Below are 25,472 nucleotides of genomic sequence, written 5' to 3'. Positions count from 1 at the left end.
ATGTACTTCCGGGTAGATTACGAGCTGTAAAGAAATATTGAACTCCACTACGCTAAAGATTGGATTTTGTCTCCCGTGGCCGCCGCAAGGAAATACTGTCTCTTTCACACATGCCGATAACACAGGCCAGGACTCAACTTGCCATGAGATAACGCCCATCATCAACTACACGGAAACTCCCGTATATTAATTTCTTCTTAGCATGCTTGGGCCATTTAACAACATCAGACTCAATAGTCTGGAATTAACACTGTCCATTCTGATCACAATATACTCAGAAGACGCTAGGCAGGCACACACACACCTGCACAATTTCTCTCTATCTTGTCAGGCATACAATCGGCCTGTACCAATACATTATAATTAAGCATGCAATTATTATCTCATCATTCCTCATGAATCCTACTGGCCTTTCCACATAACGAGACGCTGTTCAAGTCCTTGGCAGACCATCAGGCAAACAGAATCCAACTTAACTTCAAAGATCTTAATTTAACAACGACGTTCTGCAGCTCCTTCTGGCAGCTTCTGTAAAACCATGCATCATGCAAAATAGCTATACCTGTCTCTCTAAATAACCGAAATAAAGTGAATTGATACGTGTTTGACGTAATATAAAAATGAACCTGTCGATCTAGCCCTTCTAGCATATATTTAAGGAAAACTCGGAATATCCTACTCTAAGTACTATACTTACAACAATAACTGATCCTATCAATCCCTCATTTTCCCAAACATCTAATCATAAAGCAAAATAAAAATAAAATAAACATGCATTAATCTCGTATCCGAATCTACCATAGTAACAAAGTTAAACCAATACATGCCGTCAGGCTTACTTTAAATGAAACTGAAAATTCTATCTACACTGCCCTAGTACCTTAACATAACTTACATATCATGCCATATATAATACGTGCATCTTACTTTAGATGACTCTCGGGGAACCAGGATAGCAGCTTACATCCCCACTAATTTTGGGATCTACACCATGTTAATCACATCCTTAACATGTGGGAATGCACTTCCTTCCTCTGCAGGTGTATCCATCATCTTGCTGGAAAACAATTCACTGGAACACAGAAGACTATAGTTGATAACCTCTTCGCTGCTTAATGCTGCGAGCCGAAATACCCTTTCTTTTACCAGATCAGCTAACACACTGATTCACATATATATAACACACTTCACTAAAAGGGTAAAATTACAGTTTTAAAAGCAGCCCACGGTTCGGTACGGAAGTTCCACGCGAATACGCGCCCGTCGCGAAATAGTGAAACACTAGCACGTTTCCACAACACTTGTTACTCAGCGGTCACTACACCGTCTTTATCGATTAAAAGTAAACTCTGTCAAAGCACAGTAAATATTACGACTGCACAATTTGAAGTATCAACGAGAACCAGTTACTATTTCTGGAATAACGCCACGTTAATTACAATCACCAGTCACAGAGTTGGTACATCCGCACTGTTCAAACTTTTCCTACAGAGTGCCGAGTTAATACATCCGTACTGCTCAAATTTTTGCTACAGAATGACGCTCTCCAGAGCTTGGATTACTGAGGGGGCTTCGGTGACGCTAATATTGTTGGGGTTCCCGGGTATCTGAACCAACCACCAATCAGAGAGTTCGTCATGTATGATGATACAATACTTATTGTGTTATATTTATAAAACACAGCTCAAACATTAGCAAATCTCTTCCACCAATTTCTATAATACATTTCCAAATATATCTAACTTCAGAAACTGTGGAAAACCGATTGTCTACAGAAACTGACTTTATCCACAGAGCATGTTGGTCATCCTGGAATTAATATATGACGCGGTGTAGCCTCCATGTTTGCCAAATCCATAAATTCCCATTGGCTGAAATATCTTGCTTGGTCAGCATGTAATACACGTGTCGGTCCTTGCCAGCGCTTGGGTACGCTTACTTTCTCACGGTCATGCGGAAATATGAAGCAACATCCAGCGACTTACAGTCTTGCTCAACATCCGGTATTAACTATCTTGGGATACGATGCTTTAACATATTGTACTGTAACTTTTTATGAATAAAATTCACATGTTTGGTCAAATAATATTCCAATTATTATTATGGGCCGGTCGGATACGGCTCAATACCTCTCGCTTTAAATTCTTCCCTAGTGCCTTCATTTCTTTATCCCGACTTACGAGTTTATTATATCTGTCCACAACGAGTTCGGAGTTGAATACGACAAGTGTGGTCACTCGCTCCGATATCTCCTCTAATTGTTTGTCGAGGAACATTCAGGATTCTCGTGTGAGTTTATTCTACAAGGCCGGTACTTGTTTGTTGCGCTTGTTGCTCCTGGGTATGTTCCTGAGCTGTTTAATCATTTAATATGATGAATCTGGAGCGATACAGTTCCACCTATAACATTGTGATTACGCACGTCTAGCACTACTTTTGAGATCTATTACTGTTAAATGAAAACTGCTAATTAACTTGAACTCAGCACAGGTTAATAACTCTCCCAGACTCGGCGATGCAGTCGATAACACCAACCGCTCTCAGTGATGTTCTTTGGACTGATAAAATTTGTTAATTTTTAATGGTTGTAATCACATATAGAGAATCGCCATTGTAATTTCGTTTGCGTAAATCTAGGTACAAGCCTGCCGTTTAATTTTTCACTTGTATAATCTTATTCCATGCGTTTCAAATTAATAATGACGAGAAAATAAAACTTTGCAATTATATTGCAAGTCGTAGTGATATATGCCTTCTCTCAGCGTTTTCCCTAGATTTCATTTGGTTGGTTTAAAATAAGAAGTTAATATCATTTTTAAACTTGTGAAAATCAATCAATCAATCAATCAATCAATCAATCAATCAATCAATCAATCAATCAATCAATCAATCAATCAATCAATCAATCAATCAATCAATCAATCAATCAATCACCAATAAATGAAATAAATCACAAACCGCAATTGTAGAATTTAGCAAAGTAGGTGTGGTCCTTAGATCTGAATGCTTCACACATGTACAGGAAACAATGTCAATAAACATGCTTACGTGGTGTATAAAAATTTTCTGCTGCGTTCAGTTATTAGAGATTGGGACCAGTAATGGTGAGCGACTGCCTGGAAATACAGTACAACCCCTTCTCGCTTCCTTCGACTTCTACCAGTTAATCACGAGAAGCCGGTATGTTCTAACGTTAATAAACGTTCATTGAACGAATTTTGATACAGTTTCCGCTGCGTGTAAAAGCTAGAATATTATAAGATCCCGAATTGTGATTACGCTTCTTCTTGATCTTGAATTCTTCATTGTGCGTACCATTACACGTCTACCAGCCGTGTGTCAGTGAAGGCCACTACCTATGATTATATTTATACAATAAAGTAATTTCACTCGTAATAGTACCCCAGCTAGTCATATAAATGTATTTAACCTTTCAGTTAAGATAGTTCTTTTTTGTTCTGTACAGTTTGAGCAGAAAGTGAATTTCCTTAACTATTATCTTCTACCCGAGTGCATGTCAAATGTTATATATCACTACTTACGTGTGCTGTGGCCTTTATGTTCCATTTATATATGAACACTACCGCACAATCACAAGCGTACCTTGAATTTCGTAATAAACTGTGCAGTTGCGTAGCTCATTGTTATTATTTCGTGTTAGTCTTAAGGATTAAGAATATATAATCAACGTAATCAGTGGTCAATTATTATATTATTCATGTTATGCTATTTGTTGATACCTATATTTAATTATTTCACAGATTTTATTCTTAATTTTTCATGTGATACTTGCAACAGCTTTTGTTTCCCTCTCGTTTTCTTTCTCTGTTATTTCAGGTGACAAAATGGCAGCTATCCTGAGGAGAAAGACATCTTCTGGTTCCGGCGTCGACGTAATGCTGTGGTTCGTTATTTTGCCACTGTTGGTGATGGCTACCAGATAAGTGTCGTAAGAATAATAAAGAAAATATTTCAGTGAGATATCCAAAGAACTTTTGGAGAGTTGTTTCTTGGTGACTAGTAGAAAATTCTGGTCGCGTAACGAAGGCAACTTGGACAAAAATGCATGTCAAATTGCCAATTCAAGAGATGTCCCTCAAGGATGGAAGGAAGAAAGATTACTTGTGGTATATTTCAGCATATTATAACCATTCAAGTGAACTATATTTTAAAGAATTTCGAATGTGTAATTGTAGCCCACTTCCCTTTCATTCCATTGTAGCGAGCAAATTCCACAATAAAAATTTCGAAGACAGCTTAGTTCACTTTTTACCTAAACTCGTGGATGAAGGAAACGAAAGGCATTGCTATACAGGAAGAAATACGAGTGATGAGAACACATGAGGACGAGTTCGAAATGCAAGTGAACACTGGAACAATAAAGTGCAGATATGAAAGTGTTAGTCCGGGAAGTTGTGTTTCATCTGGATTGTGTGGTATTGATAGTTTTCATTTTTAGTTGAATGTGTTTACTAAGCGTCCAGGTTGAATGGACTTTAAATATGTCATAGTTATGTATCTTCATTCAAGGGTAGAACACAAATGTGATAAATTCCAGATCAATGAAATTATCTGTACGCAAGCGTCTCGTATGTGCAATCGAATATTATTTCTCCTATTCAAATAATCTTCACGAATTTATTGAGGTTCTAGTGAAGTGAGTTTGAAATTCTTCTACTGAACTTATGAAGTTGTAAGAACCATTTTCACGTATGTGGCAAGTAATTGTCCAGCATTCTGTCGAGTAGATCGTTGCATTCTTGCTTATGTACATGCGTTTCATGGGTATGAAATTTATCACGTTTGCAGGCTGGCTATGCATTTTGTTAGCTTTAACATTTAACTTTCTTGGAAGATGGAACGTAGAATCTACAGAAACCCGCCTTTTTTCTGTCACGTCTTTTGGGCCCAGCCATGCGGTGGGCCTATTTTATAGAGTAAACGTAAAGATTCTGAGAAATTATTTCACTGAATTCTGGACGCAAGCGTAGTAATCATTCATTTGTTTCAATTTTTAACGACTTGTAATACTGAAAGCTCAATTGTGTCAGATGGAAACAATGATATGCTTCAGAAATGAAATCTGAGTGTTTGTGAGGGAGATTGCTGTTAATTTATAAGAGAAGCGAAGAGAGTTTTACAGACATTTGACGAGGCTTTATAATGTAATGGAAATACGTAATTCAAAATAGAGGGAAGACCTCAATAAATTTCGTAATTATGCGGCAAGAGTACTAAAGACTTCATGATCCCAAGGAGATATATCAACCAATAGTAGTGTAATTTACAACGACATATTCCAAAATCTTGATTGTAATTGGCTAATTTAAATAATGAGAATAAATTGACGGACACTGTCCCATCAAGAACACTGGAGAAAATCCTACTCACAGATTTTTGATACAACGCGGACTGGCTATATAAATAAATCATGTTGGGCACAATGATATGAAACAATATCGTATAGAAGAGCTAACATATTTGTTAAAAGTGTCTGTGGTTTAAAACAACCATATCAAAGTCAAAAGTCCTGCAGCTATGACGATTACGAACTAAAATATTAATTTTCACGCATCAATAATTATTCGTACAGTATATTTGAAAATTTTGCACGACCATTGTGGACCTTGCAACCCTTTATAAAGCCTCTAGTACGTCTCAAGTTACATATGTCATGAAAACAAGTTTTATATTGCATATTGGTGAAAACTTTCATGAAGGTTCAATGATATCTGAATGTTTAGTTGTGGTCCTGTTGTACAGTACTCTTGGACTTACGTAGCAATCGTGAGAGTAATTAACTACTTGTTTTAGTAATTATAACTTTAAAATATTCATATTCATGCCATTATTGTTACTTTATCAGTTGCTACTGTCGCCAAGTTAATTGCTTCAAAATCTTTGGAAGTTATATGGATATTTGAGTGAATGATCATCCTTGCGCAGTTATCATCTATATTACTAGGACGACATGTTTGTGGTTGACAGATAATAGGCTAAGTATCATTACATTTAACGACTGAAGTTGGTTGTAATATTTCTTTGGTGAATGGTCAATGATATGAAGCTCAAACATTACGAAGAATCTTCTCCTGGTTATGATGTTGGGAGCAATACGCGAATCTTCCTTATTAAGTATACCTTCGGAAATAGGAGAGCCACATGAACACATTGAAAGAGTGACTGTGCTATTAAGAATCGTTTAATGGTCTTCGTTTCCTCTCCTCGATGTATAACTACCTGAACCTATATGGTCGGAGTGTTTGTTATTCATTCCATGGCACAGAGGAAAGCTAGATATAAGTAACAGAATTGTGTTTCACATGCATTATGTCTAAATACAATACAGCATAGCGCAATCTTGTGTTTCCTGTAGGTAAATAGTATTTTAAATTATCTTTCTTACTTGTTATTTTGGCACATGCATTGCATAATGAGTAATAAGTTATAAAGGGTACAGTGAAGGCAAGAGTTCTTTTCACCTGTCCTTCTTTTCTTACTAATCTGGATATCCCTTTGCCTTACGTTTGGAAAGAAAATGCATGGCCAAACTACAGCAATCGTATATACATAAGGCACACTTGTGATCCAGATCTGCTGTTGGTATTCCTCAGTTTGGTTGAGGGCAACGATTGATTTACAAGCATATCTCTGGGGAAGCGTCCAGTGTTCGTATAACTGGAGAAATGTTTATGAGGCCACTTCCGAAACAGCTTAATCTATGTTGTATTAATTATCTATAAAACTAACTATTACAGTGAAAGAAATATTTTTGATGAATATGGTTTGCAGTTGAATTAGACATTCAAGTTTTAAAACCAACTGTGTTTATACTTTAGTCAGTTCTCTTTCGTATTTCTTTATTGATATGAATACGTCAACTTACTAATATCAATCTAAGTACATTATCTGTAATGTATTATTTTCATATACGAATATTTCTGTAGATTTTCAGTGGTAATGGACAATAGGTGAGCATTTGATAGTGGAGTGACGCAGCCATCAAGATCATTCCGTGCTTAGTGTAGACTATTCATCCACTGATATTAACGTACGTTCGTTTTCATTAAATGTAATATTCAATGCATTATTGTGGAAATCAATAAAAATGAAGTTCTTTGTATGGGTATGATTTCCTTCGTTTGATTTTCTCCCAAATTATAATGATAGTAGGTAAATTCCATAATAAAAAATCTGCTTCTGAGTGCTGTGTTGGTTGCCATCAGTTAGCATCCCCATCGAGCGCAATGAAGAGCTCAGGGTCTCTGCGATTATAGCAGTCATCATCCTCATCAGTTACCCTTCCATGGTGTAAGGCTCCTTATTCTTACTGGTACTGTAGTATCTCAAGACGTACACATTGCACCATTTTCCACTAATTACTGAAGTTGAATGTATTTTTCCCCAATTTAAAATTATGAATAAATGTCTATATTTTATTCACAAGGTCAGTTAGTGTATCAATAAGTACAGCTTAAAGTTTACCTATCCTGAGCCTCCCAGTGAACCATTCCAATGCATAATGAAATGAGAGTATTTCAGGTAACATCGCCAAGCTAGACCGAAATATCCTCCATAAAACCTGCAGGATTTTCTCTGAATGGTCTACTATTGGATATGCCAGTCATCATAATTTTTATGTGAATACTTAGACCTCTCAAGGCTCCGAATTCAAGAATCCAGTGAAATTAGACATTGGTATTCCATGACACCTACCTGAATGTGATTTATACAATATGGCTGGATATTTTCAAAGAATGAATAACTGAATTAAATTTGTTCCATATGTAATGCTCTGTTTAAACGATATTTCAGAATGTTTGGCCTAACTGTAACGTACCTTCATAACTGGAACATAAAACTAATTTTTAAATTTCATTATTCATCTACGTTCGTAACGTGAACTGTCACTTACGTCTTCTGACATATAAAAGAACTTCACTAGTGAAGATATTGCAGGAGTTTTGGAAATCATTCTTGACGTAATTGGGATGGAAATGTCAAGGTTGACTGTACTAATAATCAATATCGATGTTTCTGTGAACGAACATTTTTAAAGGAAGATGTTCTCACCAAAGTATGAAGTGTCCTCACCATAGCTTGAAGCAGAAATACATCTGCGTTCCTTCTTCAGAAAATTGTAACATGAATTGATTACAATTATAGCTCTGCGCAGCAGGATAGCATATTTATTATGTGGAAAAATCTTCAATAGTTTTTACCATAAATTTGACACAGGAAGTGGAAAATTACAGCACATGCGACAATTCTCCAAATGAAATCTTAAGAGTCAATAGGATTAAGTAGTATGGCACAATTCTATTTTTATCTAGCCTTAAATTAGTCAAAACAAACATGCAAGACAATATACAGTAATGTTGACTTCGATAAAGGACCATACACGTTTGTCCGTTAAGACCTTCTGAGCAAGAGGAATCATCTATAACTCCAATACTTGCTCTTTCGGAAAAATATCCTAAACATTCAGAAAAAAATCAGCACGTGTTGCGATTAAACTCAACCTTACTAACTACCACGATTACTTGTTGAAACTGGAGAGAGAAGGTAGTGTTGTTCGTTCACACAAGCGAAATGTTATTTTCCATAGGAGTTTCTTCGTCGTTAGGCATTATACCAGTGAATATATGGAAGAATATTCACTGAGGTACTCTATAGCAAAATATTCCTGCACTTAAATTCAGGTGCACTCTGTGATAACTACGCTGCCGGAAGAAAATTAGTACACCTGGAAAGACAACATCGATTTTGATCCAATGACGGCAGATGCCACCTGAGGGTTCGTAGATGTACTGATAACTGTTTCAACGTCGTCCGCCAATAGATAGCGTAGTGATATAGCTGCCAGGGCGCCATCTGCATGTACCCTTTGATGGGGAATATTTACAGCCATAAGGCTCAGTGTAATGTAAATATGTGAAGATAGCAGGTGTCATGCCACGGAGACGACTGACTCGACCTTCCTTCATCCAACTGAGCGAGTTTGACAGGAGTCAAATTGTTGCCTTCCGAGTGGCAGGATGGCCTTTCGGAGAATTGCCACACAAGTTGTACGTCCTGCTTCAGTTGTGCAACGATGCTGGTTGCAATGGTCACGTGAACATTCTCACCCCCCTAGACGAGATTCTAGACGTCAACGCAGCGCAGACGTCCGCCAAGATCGTCGTATTGTATGGACAGCAGTGGCAGATCGTACAGCTACCACAGCTTAGATAAGGGGGTTTGTGTGCCTAGAAGTCTCAACACGAACTGTTACCGGCAGTGGGACTACGGGCACGCACACCTCTAGCCCGTTTTCCACTCACGCCACAATATCGACGTGCACTGTTCGTCAGAGGATCACTTGGAAAATGCAATGGCGGGCCGTGGTCTTCAGCGATGAAAGCAAGTGAAGGTCATTTGTGCGAACGACGCGACGCAGAACTGGCGAGCGCTGTCTCCTAGAGTGCTTTCGTCCAAGACACACTGGACCCACCACAGCCTTACGGTCTGGGGTGCCATAATTTACTCATGTTCACCTTTAGTGTGTGTGTGTGTGTGTGGAGAAACGCTGACAAGCGCTCGGTGTGTGCAGAAGTTTGTAACGCCGGTTCTTTTTCCATTCTTGCAACTGGAAGGTGATGTGTTCTTACAACAGTATAATGCCCGCTCACACACTGCTCGTGAAACTCAACGTGCTCTGCAGGACGTGCAGCAACTTCGCTGGCCGGCACGATCTCCGGATTTGTCTCCCATCGAGCACGTGTGGGATATGATGGGATGACAACTGACACGTGCGACTCGTCAACCCACAACACTTGCAGAAGTAGGCGAACTGGTTGAACAGCCGTGGAATAATGTATACCAAGACAGTATTCGCCATCTGTATGATCGAACTGATGCCAGAATCAGCGCCTGCATTGCCTCCCGTGGAGGATACACCACGTACTAGTATGGGTGTTTCAGCATAGATCGACACATGGTACGTCAGTACCGCTTGAGCTATTGATCTGTGAATGTAATTATTTCATGTACTCCAAATGAAATGTTTCAAACATAAATCTTGAGTGAATTGGAAAACTACAAGATGATGTACTAATTGTTTTCCGACAGTGTATATTAAATTTAAACACAAAATTTAACCGAAAATGGAGAAAAATCTATCATCTCTACATAGATAAGATGGAAATTCAATTCTAATAAAAGTTCATAGGTAGGAAAGGACGTTCCAGATAACCAGGAAAAGAATTTTTGAAAATGTATGTTTTAAAATATGTTCCACAGACGCTGTGATCATCATAGCGCTCTGATAATAAGAAATTCAGATCAGGGAAACATACAGTTTTGTGAAGTATGATTGGTTGAGAAATGTCGTACGACGTCAACAGTGAACGATCACCATTAACATTCATTGTGGATTGGGCATAGAACTCAATATGACAGCCGAAGATTTTTATTAAAGGCAAATGTGTACAATTTCCTCATGATTATAAAGTAATGATTGAAATTAGTTAATCGCCTAAAATCATATGTGTAGTAATTTTAAAGTAAATTTCGCGTATGTTTTTTATTTTAATATTTACATTCTTGACAAAGAAAGATAAATATGATGATCTGAGTTTCTTGTCTAGTTTTAGACTTTACAGATAAGAATATATGTTCAGAAAGTCTGAAGGAAAATGAATTATATTAATATGTTTATTACTGCACACGAAATTATATATTCCATGTCGTATGGTTTTCAAGAAACATATCATCACCTACAACGTTCCAGTGACTACAATTCTAATCACGGTTTCTCTGGAGAAAGAGCTTCAGCTACACGGGAAATGGAAAACCTCATATTAATGTTTTTGACGATGATGATATTATCTGTCAAAGATCTATAATGTTAGTGTAAATGATCTGGTAATATTGAAACAGAGGGGCAGGTCTGAGTGGCTCAGGTGGTAGAGCGTTGGCATTCTCAGCCCAAGGTGGTGGTTTCGACCGTAGCACCGACCGGAGGGATTTGACGGTGCTAAAATACGTCTGCTTTTTCTATCTAGATTTACCTGCACAAAAATTACTCCTGAGAGATAAAATCCGGGCTCCTTGTCTTTCCGAAGAACAGTAAAATGTACTTAGGGGATCATAAATCAACCTCATTATTGCTAATGCTAGGGAAAGAAATTTCTTCGGATAATGAGAAGGGAGGAAGATCAAGAGTGAAATTGTCTCATCTCATCAAAACGTCAGTTCCAGTAACGCAAAGTCGCAGGATAATCGGAACTCTCATAGCGTCTATGCAAGCACGTGTTTCTCGTTGTGAAGAACGCTGTGATGAGGACGTTCTCAATTCAGTTTGAGCTGCTCAGTTTGTCCCAAGATGGCGGATTTTTTACCGGCTCAGCCCAGTGAATTTTGAAGGAGCACTAAAGTGACAACTTTTCCAGCACGTTCATCTCGTAAATAATAATATTTCTGGCAACTTGCCATCCCAAAAAAACGTAAAAAAATATTCGGCTGTAAAACCAATAACATTTTTACTTAAAAGGACGAAAATGATTTGCATATTGTTAATCGGAAGAAGAAACATACCTTCGATAACCAACGTAAATAACATACCCTCGACACATGCGAGATTATACAAGAACTTCAAGACACAGTTTGACAGTATCAAAACTCTTAGTAAATAATACGATAGGCACTTATATACTCTTGAATTATACGAATAACGAAGTTTCAATACACGCTTAACTACATGTAATTTATGCACAGTTCATTACAATAATCGGCAAAATGGTTGACAGAATGAGTAAGAGGAACGTTCTACAATATAATATAAATGTAATATGTTCGTGTGTATGTTATATTTCATCATTCCTACACAGCTGTAGATACAGTAGCAGAAAAGCATGGAGGGAAGGCATTATCACAAGAAACATGGCTCATTTAATTAGGTGTTCAGTTCCATTGGGACACTTCTTATTACTGAAGTCATTGTAGTGAATCTTCAATCTAATTCACGTATTTGATAAGGAAATAGAAAGGTGTTAATAGAAATTTCAGAAGGACTATTCGTCTCGGGAAGAACCATTGAAAACAGCATACTGATATTTATACAAGAAGAAATAAATACCAAATTGTCTTTCATTTGTGCTTACATTCACGCCAATGCAGAAAAATAGAACTGTTTCCAATATCATGTATATAATAAAAAAGGATTAAAATTAATAATTTAAAAGAACATTGGTCCCTACTATTAAATATATCTAGCTTTGAATTCCGTGATCCTAAAGGAATATAATTCAAACTACGAAAGCTTTTACTTGTACTATAAACTGTTATAGATTTCCGAACTGCTCAGAGGATCGTTTAACATAGTTACTAACTCAAAATCTTAAGATGGCGTTTACGAGGTGAACAAGCACTGTCAGAAAAATCTCCTTCATGACGAGAATGGTGAGTGAATTATTTGAATGGAATGTGACAATAATTGTTAAAATTATACTCCTTGGATGAATATTTTCAAGGATGGAAAAATATAATAAGGTGTATTGTGAATCAAATTACAAGTATTATACCAATTGTCTGCTTGCATGAGCAAGTCGCCATGCGTGGTGATTCAGAAAGACATGAAAGGACATCCTTAAATATGTCCTGGAAATATATCTCAAGAATCAAGAGGCATTCGGCCGTATGGTTTAAATGTTTATTAATCACACGGGTTTGTTTCGGATATTCTGAAGTGTTATTATTCTGTTTCATATAACTACAACACTGTCAAACTCTACGGAATATTGTTTCATATAAATGAGAATGCTGAATTGGAATGTAATTCCACTCATGTTTCACAAGCCAACATTTTATTGAGGAAAAATATTCTGGTTTACGAACTTTGAAATGTTAACTATCCTGTGAATTTCACCACGAAATCTGGGTACAATTACGATAATAAACCCGACGTTGCAGCAAATTGTGTCATTCATGAAGTGTCGTGTGGCACATAAATTATAACTCTTTTACTATGGTCTACCTTTTGTACTCGTACCATTATTGTGTTCCTGATCTCAAATGCCATCAGTATTAATTACAGAGTTTCGGTTTCACGTGGGCGACAGAGCATTCTATACATTATATTTTTATGTGTTGTATTGATTATTTTGCTTACTTGGTGCCTTCGGAAACTGCAGTAGCCTATGGACAACCCTCTTTTGCCATGTAGTTATATTAAAAGGGAGAGTGAGAGGAAGAAAGGTAACCTTAAATACAAAAGTTGAAAAACAAATCGACGACAAAAAGGTTAGTGCTATGACTGAAATGTACATGAATATGAATACGTCACTTCGCCAACCACGTGGAAAATACAAACGAAAAACTTTTCGATGTGCAGTGTACTGTATTTTATACACATTTATGTACTATGCTCCGTTTGATGTGCAATGGACACTGAACACTGTGAAATAAATTTATGTTTATGTTGTAACTCAACGTCCAAAATTATTACTTGGTTATACCATACTTACGTTTTCATTGAACAAAATTTTAATTATAAAGGAATGATAAAATGACATGACATTCCTATTTCGATTTGCCTTATTTCCAAAAATACAAAGAGGGCCAAGACTCAAAATTCACATGAGTACAAAATGAGGAGTATGCGTGTAATTTTTCAATACCTCAGTACATAAACAGACGATACGAGTACAGCAGCTTTAGTGTGTGTCACTGATAAGACTTCAGTGTCAACATGAAGACGTAGTATTTCGCATATGTTACCAGAAATCAGGTCTTCATCTCTTTCCGGGCAGTTCAAAGTGGTACACAAGATGCAGCTGTCAACCCTGCTATTGACATCATACACATCGGTATTCCAAATGCGAACCCAATTCTTGAAGTTGAAGTGTATAATTGATCATAAAATGAATGGTCGTTAAGAAATATTTTCCGTTCCCAATCTGTCCCTAATCATATGCTTTGAAGCACTGCATGTTTATGATAATTAATTCTGATAATGAAATGGCGAGTCCATAAATGGGACGTGATTGCAGATTGTGCCAAATGCCTCTCCTCCACATTCTCAAGGAAAGAAGATCTCAGTTAAATGATAATATTAAAATTAAAAGTAGTGTTTTAGTTACAATTAGTGAAAATTTAATGGTACACGAAAGGCATTAGCTAATATCACTGCGAATATTTTGTTTTCAAGCATTAGTATATTTTGGTATGTTCTCGTCCGGTATTATTGGTACAAAAGTCAAATTCTGATATTTATACTGTAAATTAACTGAAATTTAGGGATGTGAAAATTTGGAATGTATTTAATGGTCTGTGAATAGGAAGCCATCAATGTTCCTCGGATATGCAAGATGTTTAAATTCTGATAAGTGTGATGTTCCCAATTTTATTGTTTTCTCTTTCATTCGTTGCTACTCTGATCCATAGATAATATATTTCTCTTAGATTTTCCTGTAATATTTCATCAAGAGACATTTTTGTGGACCAGGCATTTGGAAACATATTCATCATACCTATTGGAATACAGTTAACATCGGTGTATTTCTGTCTGAAACACGCAGCAGTATAGATGATAATTTTCTTGTAAGCTTATAATATAAAATGCATTTCCGTAAGGATTACATTCACGTCGAAAACAATTTATTTCAATTATTCTTTAAGAGATTTGTCATAGAGCAGTGGTTGCGGGATGGATGGAGTATACATATGTTTTCGAAGTTTTCTGTGTTGGTAAATATTATCCTCCTGTGTAATTACAAATATTTTTAAGAAATTGATACTTCCATTAAACTATTTTTATAAAACATTAACTTACGTATTATTACTGAACATAGAGTGATAATAGAGAATAAACCCTATAATTCCACATTTTTCCAATGAAAAGTCAACATGCAAGGGCAGATGCAGAGGCACACTTCAAATACTACTGTGGATTTAACCACGTTCAAATTAATATCTGCCATCGCAGTAGGCTTCTGTAGAATATTTCTATAATCATCTGAAAATGTGCGACAGGTAACTAACTCAGTAATCAGGAAAAATGTAGGATGCCGGATGTGCTACCTTGTATAGTTACAGTAAAAAATGGAGACATTGAGGAAGTTCCTTTAAATCTTTTGACAGTGATTCGCAGAGCTCATTGGTAATGAACGATTTAATGTAATTGCCTGTTCTCGAAACACCGAACAGTTTTTGAGTCAAAGGGATCGTTTATTAAATTTAGGAAGACATATATACACATATAGCAAACACTTTACCATTCCTGAGTAATTGTGTACAATCAACTAGCCCATTTTGCATATCGCAATGTGCTCTGCATATTGGTCTGGCATGTTGAACTTTGCACGCATACTCCTCTGGTGTTGACAATTGACATCTACATGCTACACGACAGAACTTTTAGTGTTAAATATGGAACCCTCTCAGTATATGCAACATTTGTGAATGTTGTAAATTTTGAATAATGTGATGTTCTCGATTGTACATATATCATTATATTCTGGACTGTGTACAATAGTTGCTGAGGATTTTTGTGTAAGAAAAATGGTAAGATTTTCAAACCACTTTAATTTATATTGAAACTCCAATACTGTTAATGAAACTGTCACCGACAATGATAATACTTCCAATTCTATGAGCCGTGTCCAATGATGACACTCTGATAACCAGTACGATTGCCTTCTCCTAATCCTGTTAACCAATGCATAGGTACCACTAGCTAACATTATACTTATATTTCAGATAAGATTCTAATGTTAAAAAGGTAAGTGAAATCATCGGACATATTCGTCCATTCTAGAAGAGGAGGAATTTCTGGAGTCGAGAGAAGCTGCTCATTTGCAGGTAAATCTAAATTAATTTCTAGTCGACTGCTCGGAGTACATTTAATGTGGATAGGTTTGGAGGCAGTGTACGGAGAAATACGTCGTCATTCTGATCAGCACCTTACTCGTTGGACTCATAGAGTGGATTTTATATTGAATTCAATATTTACCTCTCCATCATCTGGACTATTGAAGGCAAGTTAAAAAGAACATGTACTAACCTATTATGTGCTTCTATAAACTATTTTCTTTCAGTCAATATAATATGATGTTTACTCTGGCTGTGTGAAGACGCAAAGTATTCCAGACTGAGAGATTTCACTGTATTATGTTGGAAACGCCTAATATATATATTACTTTTAATGCTCTCTTTTACTGCTTACTGAGAACAAAGATCGTTCCATCGAAGATCCCAGCCCTGGAAAGTAGAAAAATTATTCTTAGCTATCATTACCAGAAAGGCAGTTGTGTCACTAGCAAATAACTCGAGTGGCTCAACAGTCAATTAAAATGAATTTATTAATTATAGCATTAATTAATATTATATTATTATTAATATTGAAAATAATTAATTAAAATAGTAAAACAATACGGGTTCTAAAACAATGGAAGGCAAATCAGCATTTTCCCACGAGGTCATTGACCCCTGGCAAAGTGATTGACCCCATGACCTCACGATCACGTGCTACTGTTTACAAGCTAGACCACGTGCTCGAGACAACTGTAATTTTGACAGCTGCCATCTTGACACACCCTCACCTCACTTTCGTGTTTTCACGCGGTATTTCGAATAAGAGCGCATGGTTAAACTCATTGCTGTCACCTTGACAGGTCCTAACCACTTGCTCGTGTTGGGTGCGGAATTTTGAAAGACCGTAACCTCGCAGCTGTCATCTTGACGGGACTTTGCCATGTGCAGGCACGGGATTTTCGAACGATCTTAACCGCACAGCTGTGTGACAGTATTAACGGTATTGAACCTACCCAACAAACTTTTTGCATTGGTATTACAGCTATTGAAATTCGTGTCAACCGGCTTTTAGCCAAATAACTCTAATTAATTCACGTAAAGCGGCGCTCGCTGTCGCATTATATCTATGCAAAGCCTCTGCTCAGCTGCGCACGCGCTGTGAGCTCCCTGGCGAGACAGGGCTGCCTAGCGTGCCCAAGCGTTAGTTCGGACTGACAGGGCATTACGTGTAGAAGTGAAAACGTTTTCTGCACTATGCCGTGGGATCATACACTAGATCCTGTGTGAATTTCACCTTCAACGGGGATCATTACCCGTCATGTTTGTGATTGACCTTCTACCATATATTCCAACTACCTTCTTTCCATAAAAAGCTTCTTCCGCATTTCTTCGTGGAGAAATTAAGTTGAGTCGCCTCGTGGAAACATCATGAATAATGGCCAGGTTTGAACCTTAGAAAGTTTTGTGTCTGGAAAAGGTATGTACCTACGAAATTATTTTCTGATACCCAGTGAAGAAATGGATGTTATATATGCCAAAAGTACTTTAATCAGATCTATAATAAAAATAATAATAATAATAATAATAATAATAATAATAATAATAATAATAATAATAATAATAATAATAATAATAATAATAATAATAATAATATCGATTACCGATTTGGCATTGTAAGTGCTCATGTGTTACTGAGTGATGCGTTCTACTAACCAAATTATTCCACGGAGCGTGGAAACTGCACTGCGAACTGCTTGACCACATTTAATTTTAAATTTAGCAATTTTAGTTTTAGGCCTGTATTGTAATATTTTCTTGTGAACCAAGGTGGCTTTTCCAAGGTATTGAGCTTATCATCATTTTCTTGCTGGGGTTTGCTGTCCGTAATTCTGTGTGCTTTTCTGCTCTGATTTGTATGTTCTTGCCGTTCTGTGCTTTTTGGGACATATTTTTCCTTGCTGCGGGTTCTAATCCTCCTTGCTCGGGAAGGAGTCTTTGCGTTGTTTTGAGTTGCTTTAGCAACGGGATGTTGTTTTGATTGTTGTTGGTGATTGTATTGAGAGAACCGATACGCGTGCATTTTCGTTGTTCTCGGTTGATGTTAATTGTTTTGGTGGAACCTGTTGGTGATATTTGTTTTTCTTTAATCCATTTTCGCCACCTATTTATCTTTCTATTTTCTTTGATTGGGGCGCGTGCTTAAATTTCTCTTATAAGTAATTACTTATCTTGGGATGGCCCCTTGGTAGTAATGGTGTTAAATACTGGAAGTGACGAAGACGAAGTGATCTCCTCAGCATCTAATTGAACCGTAGTTTTGTTTACTTGAATTGAAATTTAGTTTAGTTTACTTTATCGGTGATCGATCACGACTTTACCTTTATTCTTTCACATTTTATGTTAGTTATTGGTAACCTTTGGTAGAAAGGTACGGAGGACAACGTGTTATCTGATTTTTTGGTTGTGAATTATTTTTCTATTTTCTCAATTAATTTAATTCCTTCATAGGACTTAATTACCGTTAAAATTTTATTTTCCTCTTGGAGTTGTTGCAATCTAATTCCTTATAAATTAGAGTTATCTTGTGTTGTTTTTCATTTCACGGTTTCAATGGAGCACTGCCACTGTTCTGACCCTCCTCTGTTTCAGGTGTGTTTTTCTCCTGTTGGTGATTTTATGCTGTGTTATGTTTGTTCTTACCCGACCGTGTTTGGTCTCTCTCATTCTAGTGTTGGCTTTAACTCCCTTTGGGGACAAATACACTACCAACCTTCTCACCTGGGGGGCATCATTCCTACGCGTATAGGAATTTCTGCCCTTCGTCCAATGGTCTGGTTTGGTGGCCTTCAGGGCAGTGCCGGTTAGAGCTGTTATCTTGACGATGACTTGGCCACGTGCAGGCGCAGAATTTTGGAAAAGAGAACGACTGGCGTCCTATCTACACAGAACCTAGTGTTACGGTAAGATGCCCTTTCTGAAACCATCTTAGAAGGGCCTAACCTCAGAGCACGCAAGATTTAAGGCTAGCTGCCCTTCTCAACATCATCTTGCCGGATACCCCTTCACCGACACAATCTTCGAGGGTCCTAACCTCACAAGGTTCTAGTTTAGAGGCTAGATCCTTCCCTGACGCCATTTTGGAGTGGTCAAACCTTACAGGGTCCTAGTTTTAAAGCTAGATGCCATTCTCGACACCATCTTCGACGGGCCTAACTTCAGAGGAGCCTAGTTTTTCTCGACACGCCATTTCCCGACACCGTTTTAGAGGGGCCTAACCTCAGAGGGTAGAAGTTTTATGGCTATTAGCCCTTCTCGACGTGCACCTTCCCGACACCATCTTAGAGGCAGCCTAAACTCTGAGTATCCAAGTTTTAATGCTAACTGCCCTTCTCGACATGCCCCATCCCGACACCATCTTAGAGGGATCTAGTCTCACAGGGTGGATAAATGCCCGTTCCCAACATCACCTTGCCAGATCCCTTCCCTTTCCCGAAGCCACCTTGAAAGGGTCTAAACTTACATAGCGAGATGCCCTTCAAGGCTCCATCTTGTGAGAGCCACCATGTTGTGCTAGGCTTTACGTCTCCATCCAACGCGTGACCTCCCTTCCTGAACAAGGCAAAACATGTTGACAGTCAATCTTGTTGGCTTTATGTCTCCATCATAGAATGACCTCCCTCTCCTTATCGAACAGAGCACAAGTAATCTGCACAGGTTCAATCCTGTTACAGAGGACCCAAAATGCATTGTGCTGTGTCCTCTACTAAGGGCACGATAGCAACTATTTTGTGTTTTGAACATACATAGTATGTTGTCTTACCTTACTCATATATTTCAAATATACATGTATTTTGTAAAGATTACAATAGTCAGCATACATTCCCTCGTGTTCTGAACAGAAAATCTTACCTTGATTATAATTATGACGCAAACACATAAAAAGTCACTATTACAGTTATGGATTCGAACCCTGATCTCACTGTCCAAATGCCAGAGTAAACATTTTCCCTATCGTCTGTCGCTAGATGTCTTCTCTCCTCCTCTGGATGTCCTTGACAACGCAGGGAAGATTATAATGATCAATGATGTACGTATACGTATCATAATTTTGTTATTAATACATTTGAAGAGCTATCTGATATCGATCCCCGGTCTAGTTTGCAAAGAATAACGGATGAGAGGTTTATACTCATAAATTAATAAATTATCATTACATATTAACTATACACTAATAACAACAATTAGCCCGTTTTTCTGCAGATATACTTACGATATTGTTATAATATTAAACTTGTAATCATGGTGTAGTGTACCGTCGCCATCTTGCATAAGGCTTTACGTCTCCGTCCGACGATGTCATAGCGTGACCTCCCTCTCCTTATCCAACAGAGCACAAGCAATCTGTACAGGTTCAATCCCATTACAGAGGACCGGAAATGCATTGTGCTGTGTCCTCTACTAAGAGCAAGATGGCAAAAATTTTGAGTTTAGAATATACATAGTCTTACTTATAAATTACAAATATACATGCAATAAACAGTTACATGCATGGATTCGAACACTAAAACTGAACGGCAAATTACCTCTCACCTTATTTAGCAAGCTCACAAACACATAGTCATAGTCACTATAACAGGATAAAGAAAACAATATCTCTCTATTACAGTTATGGATTCGATACCTTGTCACCGTAACTGAAAAAAAAATCTCTATTAAAGACATGGTATTCGAAAACTGATCTCTTTGTTTAATGTAAGAATGAAACATCACTGAAACAACTTTACTCCTTATTTCACGAGTTGTCTACACGTGTTTCATGTCACAAACACATAGCTAGCGTAATAGAATAAAAATAAGAAAATTACTATTACATGCATGGAATCGACCATGAAACTCACTGTTGTGTAGTATAAAACAATATGTAAGACAACAACTGTCTATACATGATAACAAACGCACTGCAATAGGTAAGGAAACTACACCACTTCTCGCTTTTGCTGGTACACTTCTTTAGTGTTATACAAACACGCAGACATTTCATTTGCTTGCACTCTCTAACGTAAGAAACACAAGACGCAAAATACGGAATTGATTGTTCTATCGAAAAAAATATTTGTGCGAAAAGCATGTGCAGTGAGCTAGCCCTTACACACGTACACGCGCAGTAAAAATAACTTCGATACAGAAAACACGCACAAGTTTAATTCTCTGCACACTTCATTCACATGCGCGCTGCAAAAACACACGAATTTAATTCGTCATTCGCATTTTTTAGTATTTAAATTTTGTTTACCTGAGATACTTACATATGAAAAAAGGCGGAATATTAAATCATGTATTAAGATTTTTATTGTAGATGTATGCTCTGCGTGAAGCCATAGAAAGAAATGAACGAGACCGTGTCTGCCAGAACGTCGCCAGTAGCTAGACTGGATATTCGACACAGCAACACGTATGCAAGTACAGCACACTTCGACTTACAATACCGAATCTATACAGTACTGAGAATTATATTAAATGAATTATCACATGTGTGTCGCGGAGTTACTGAAAAGATGTAAAAACCATAGAAAAGTATGACAAACGCTCTTGTCCCTCTCCGAGACCGCATGCTATTATTATAATTATTGTTATTATTATTAAGGAATTGCTCTTATCGTTACAAAAATAACTGTTAACTCTCTAATTCGACGCTAGCAGGCACCCGAACTTACGAGTCTTTTCAAACTCACATCCAACGGAAACTTCATAAATCACCGAGCATGTTGTTCATCCGTAGCCGCCCTGCACGTCCATAGTACTTTACCCCTTTAATGGCCTTGGCCTACCAAGCGGTCACTGCACAGCCTCCGAAGGGCCTGCATATTACGAGTTGTCGTGTGGTCAGCATGACAAATCCCCTTGCCCCATTGCATTTGGCCGCTGCACTGCCCACCGATGGCCTGAAAATTACGATTTAAAACTATCTTCAGGGCTGCCGACGGTAGGATTGGAACCCACTATCTCCTGGAAGCAAGCTTACAGCCGTGCGCCCCAACGCCACCGCTAACTCGCCCGTGTTGTCATGTTTGCTACACGAAGGACACCAACGGGCGTCAATTCAAAAGACTTGAGCCTAACTGCACGGCTAACTCGCTTCGGTGCAAGGATAGATCACTAGTCTATTCTTATTACGACACGCTGCTAATAGAAAATCCCCGAGCAAGTTAGCCGGTTGTGTGGATGTAGAGAGCTATCTCTAACCTAAGTGGAAATCAAACACAAAAATCAATTTTAAATAATAATAATAATAATAATAATAATAATAATAATAATAATAATAGCATGTAGCATTTAGAGAGGCCTGGTGACCTTCGTACAGAACACCACGTTCGCTTGCACTTCGCTGGGGCTAGGAAACGGATGTGCGTGTGTCAGAAAAAACTTTCCACTCATGTATTGGCGAACAAATATATTCGCTGCTCATTTTGTTACAGTGTAGTAAGAAAATTTACAATTTAAATTATTGGGCTGCGGTTTTATTGGTTGCGTTCTTACCATTTACTCGGCGGCCACGGGTTCGATTCTCCCCGACTAGGCCGGTGCGATCACAGGTTGTTAAGTACAAAGCACTCTGCTCGATTCCTTTGTTCAAATCCCCCTCTAGTTACTTTACGTGAGATTTGTGTGGAGGTGTGGACAGATAAGGAGAACCACGTCCGCACACCTAAGCAAGTATGTTAAAGCGTTCTTCACTGTTATAATAGGGAATGATACTTCTAACGAAGTGAGGCTTTGCATGTGCAACGAGAGACCCTGCAAGCGATATAATGGAAGTGGTTGACGTACTCCCACCATTCCCGCAAAAATTGCAGGAGGACGTTGACCAGGTGCTCCTCCCCGACGTTTGACTTTGAACAAATAGTAGGACCCTTCTTCGCCTTCAAAATAGTATAGCCCTGTAACAGATTCTCGAACAAGTATTCTCCGACCTTTGGAAATTCTGTGCTATCGGTTTGAATATCTCCGTCAGACAGGTTGCTAATGTTATTAACACTGATCGTGCCGTTGTCGTGAGTTGCTTCCCCTTCAGTTTTTTCGAGGTATCCGAGCATCGCTTGAAATTTAGTTCCACCTGCATTTGTATGTTCGTAAGAGCTTCTTCGTTGGAAGGAATCATATTGGATGAAACTTCTAGGCCAGAGCCTCTCAAACTCCCAAAATCTCACACGTGCAAAGCGAGGAGGAAGGGCTCCGTGCACTGTGCATCGGTCCGACTCGGCTCGACTCGGCTCAACTCGGCTTGACTCGGATGGTGTAGTATGCTGGGAGCGGCTTGTTTATCAGCGAAAGAGACAAGCGCAAGACAACAATATATTTATGGAAGGAAGCAAAAATTTTCAATCGAACTGGGAATATTCGTATGTTTTCTCAGTCGTGACGATAAAGCCAATTGCCTAATCTTTGGGACTATAATTACGTGATGGTCAAAAAGATCTATTTTTCAACACAAAGGTTTTGCTCGAGTTCTACTAAAATTTGTCGAAGGAAGATTTTCCTAAGCTGCATCGAGTATCACCTTAGTTAATTCTATGTTTGGTTCCACATGCACATGTACGAAAACTAGATTGCGTGCGAGTATTTCTGGTCGTCACTTAAAGAGCGCTCTCAGAGTTGCTGTCAGCCGATCCCTTATTCCAGGTATTACCGGTATAATTGCAATGAGGAAGGAAAAGAAGAGCTTGGGAAGATAAATTGTCTGCCCAAACCATATTGAAAGACGAGACGAGATTTTATCACCGGTAACATTATCCCATACAACTGAGTGTATCCGATCACCGCACATAATAATTTTCTAGTGAGGGAAAAATCAGTGGGGAAGGTGAAGAAGCCGAATAAAGGCTGAACGGGTGAGAGGGAGGTAGGGATAGAGGAGTGGGGATTTGTACTCTGGTCAACCTAGTGAAGTCGTCACCTGCACCTTGCGCCGTACAGTGCATGGGCTCATGCACTCTAGGAGGCCCTGTTCTAGGCACTGAATATCTTCTTCTGTAGAGAAGACTCCATCGTTCGACGAGTTATCTAATAAGTCCTGGGCATTTTGCGAGAATGTTGAGTTAACTGTGATCGCAGTGGTGTTGTAAGTGACGTTACTTCGTCGGTTTTCGTCTGCGGTGACACGCCTTCCTTCTCTGGAGTCTGCGTTATTGATGGTGAGATGACATACTTCAAAATTGTGGCGGTAGTAGATGGTTCCCAGAAAAAGAAAAATCATAAATAATATATTATGATTCATTTACTTTTAATATAAGTATACATTACTTTACATACATGTGTATCTGTTTACGTTCAGAAAAGCCAAATCTGTTACAAGTTGTTCTACTTGATAAAAGACAGGGGAGATTCGATCGCATGCTGATATATATATATACCCGTATTGTTCAATGTTCATCTACCGTCTTCACTTTTAAATCAGCGATGCGCACACCGGAATTAGGGTTACCATCGCGACTTTCTGACGTTATCGTGTCAATATAAGCTCAGATCGATAGTATTTTAATGAAGTAAAATACGACAGTCTTGTGCTATTGAAAAATAAGAAATCATAGGAAAGGGGATATAGTAAGATGGTGTCGGGAAGGGGCATCCCTGGCCCAGCTTTACGGTTAGATGCCCCTTCTATCCTTCTCCTCTATCTATTTTTTAACAGTGCTAGGAGGCTCCCAACATACGAGCGGATACTTGTGACCGTGTTCGATCCGAAAATCAAACCCCATAGCGCTAGGTCTACCAAGCGGCCGCTGCTCAGTCCCCGAAGGCCTGCAAAATTACGACGTGCCGTTTGGTTAGAACGACGAATCCTCTCGAACAGCGTTGAGCCCTTCGGATTAGAGGATCCCGGGTTCCATTCGCTGCCGGGTCGGGGATTTGAATTACTCTGAGTTATTTAATAATGTTATTGGCTTGTCGCACTATCTACATTTGACAGTTATCAGAGACACAGAGGTGTCGGAATGTGGTCCCGCAGGAGTTCTCTTATATACCAGTGAATCTATTGACACAAGGCTGATGAATTTCACCACATTTACATTCCACGGGACTGAACCAGGATGGAACCTGACAAACTGCAAACGGAAGGCCTGCGCCCCAACCGTCAGAGCCATCCAGTGAGACTATTATTATTACTATTATTATTATTATTATTATTATTATTATTATTATTATTAATATTATTATTATTATTAGTAGTAGTAGTAGTAGTAGTAGTATTCGACTCGTAGCTGAATGGTCTGCGTTGAGGCCTCTGGTTGAGAGGATGACGGGTTCGATTCGCCGCCGAGGCGGGGATTTGATTTACTCTGAGTTATTTAATAATGTTATTGGCTTGTCGCACTAACTACATTTGACAGTTATCAGAGACACCGAGGTGTCGGAATATTGTCCCGCAGGAGTTAATTTACGTACCAGTGAATCTATCGACACAAGGCCGATGTATTTGAAAACTTTTATATTTCACAGGACTGTGCCAGGATCAAACCTGACAAAATGCGGTCGGAAGGCCTGCGCCTCAACGGTCAGAACCATCCAGTCCGGTTATTATTATTATTATTATTATTATTATTATTATTATTATTATTATTATTATTATTATTATTATTATTATTATTATTATTATTATTCGACTCGTAGCTGAATGGTCA

At 38.2% G+C, this 25,472-nt stretch overlaps 1 protein-coding gene across 1 annotated transcript in view; it reads left to right on the top strand.

The window, feature by feature from the left end:
* The window catches only part of LOC136863445 (opioid-binding protein/cell adhesion molecule), a 707,217-nt gene extending 702,626 nt beyond the window's left edge, over positions 1 to 4,591 (top strand). The window contains exon 6 of the mRNA XM_068225932.1: positions 3,838 to 4,591. Within this exon, the coding sequence (XP_068082033.1) occupies positions 3,838 to 3,944 (107 nt within the window). The 3' untranslated portion in view covers positions 3,945 to 4,591. The remainder of the gene's footprint in view (positions 1 to 3,837) is intronic.
* Positions 4,592 to 25,472: the final 20,881 nt, after the last annotated feature.

The sequence above is a fragment of the Anabrus simplex genome, chromosome 2 (genome assembly GCF_040414725.1).
Source record: "Anabrus simplex isolate iqAnaSimp1 chromosome 2, ASM4041472v1, whole genome shotgun sequence".
Lineage (NCBI taxonomy): Eukaryota > Metazoa > Arthropoda > Insecta > Orthoptera > Tettigoniidae > Anabrus > Anabrus simplex.
The sequence above is the reverse complement of the archived record's forward strand: the minus strand, read 5'-3'. Positions and strand labels throughout refer to the sequence as shown.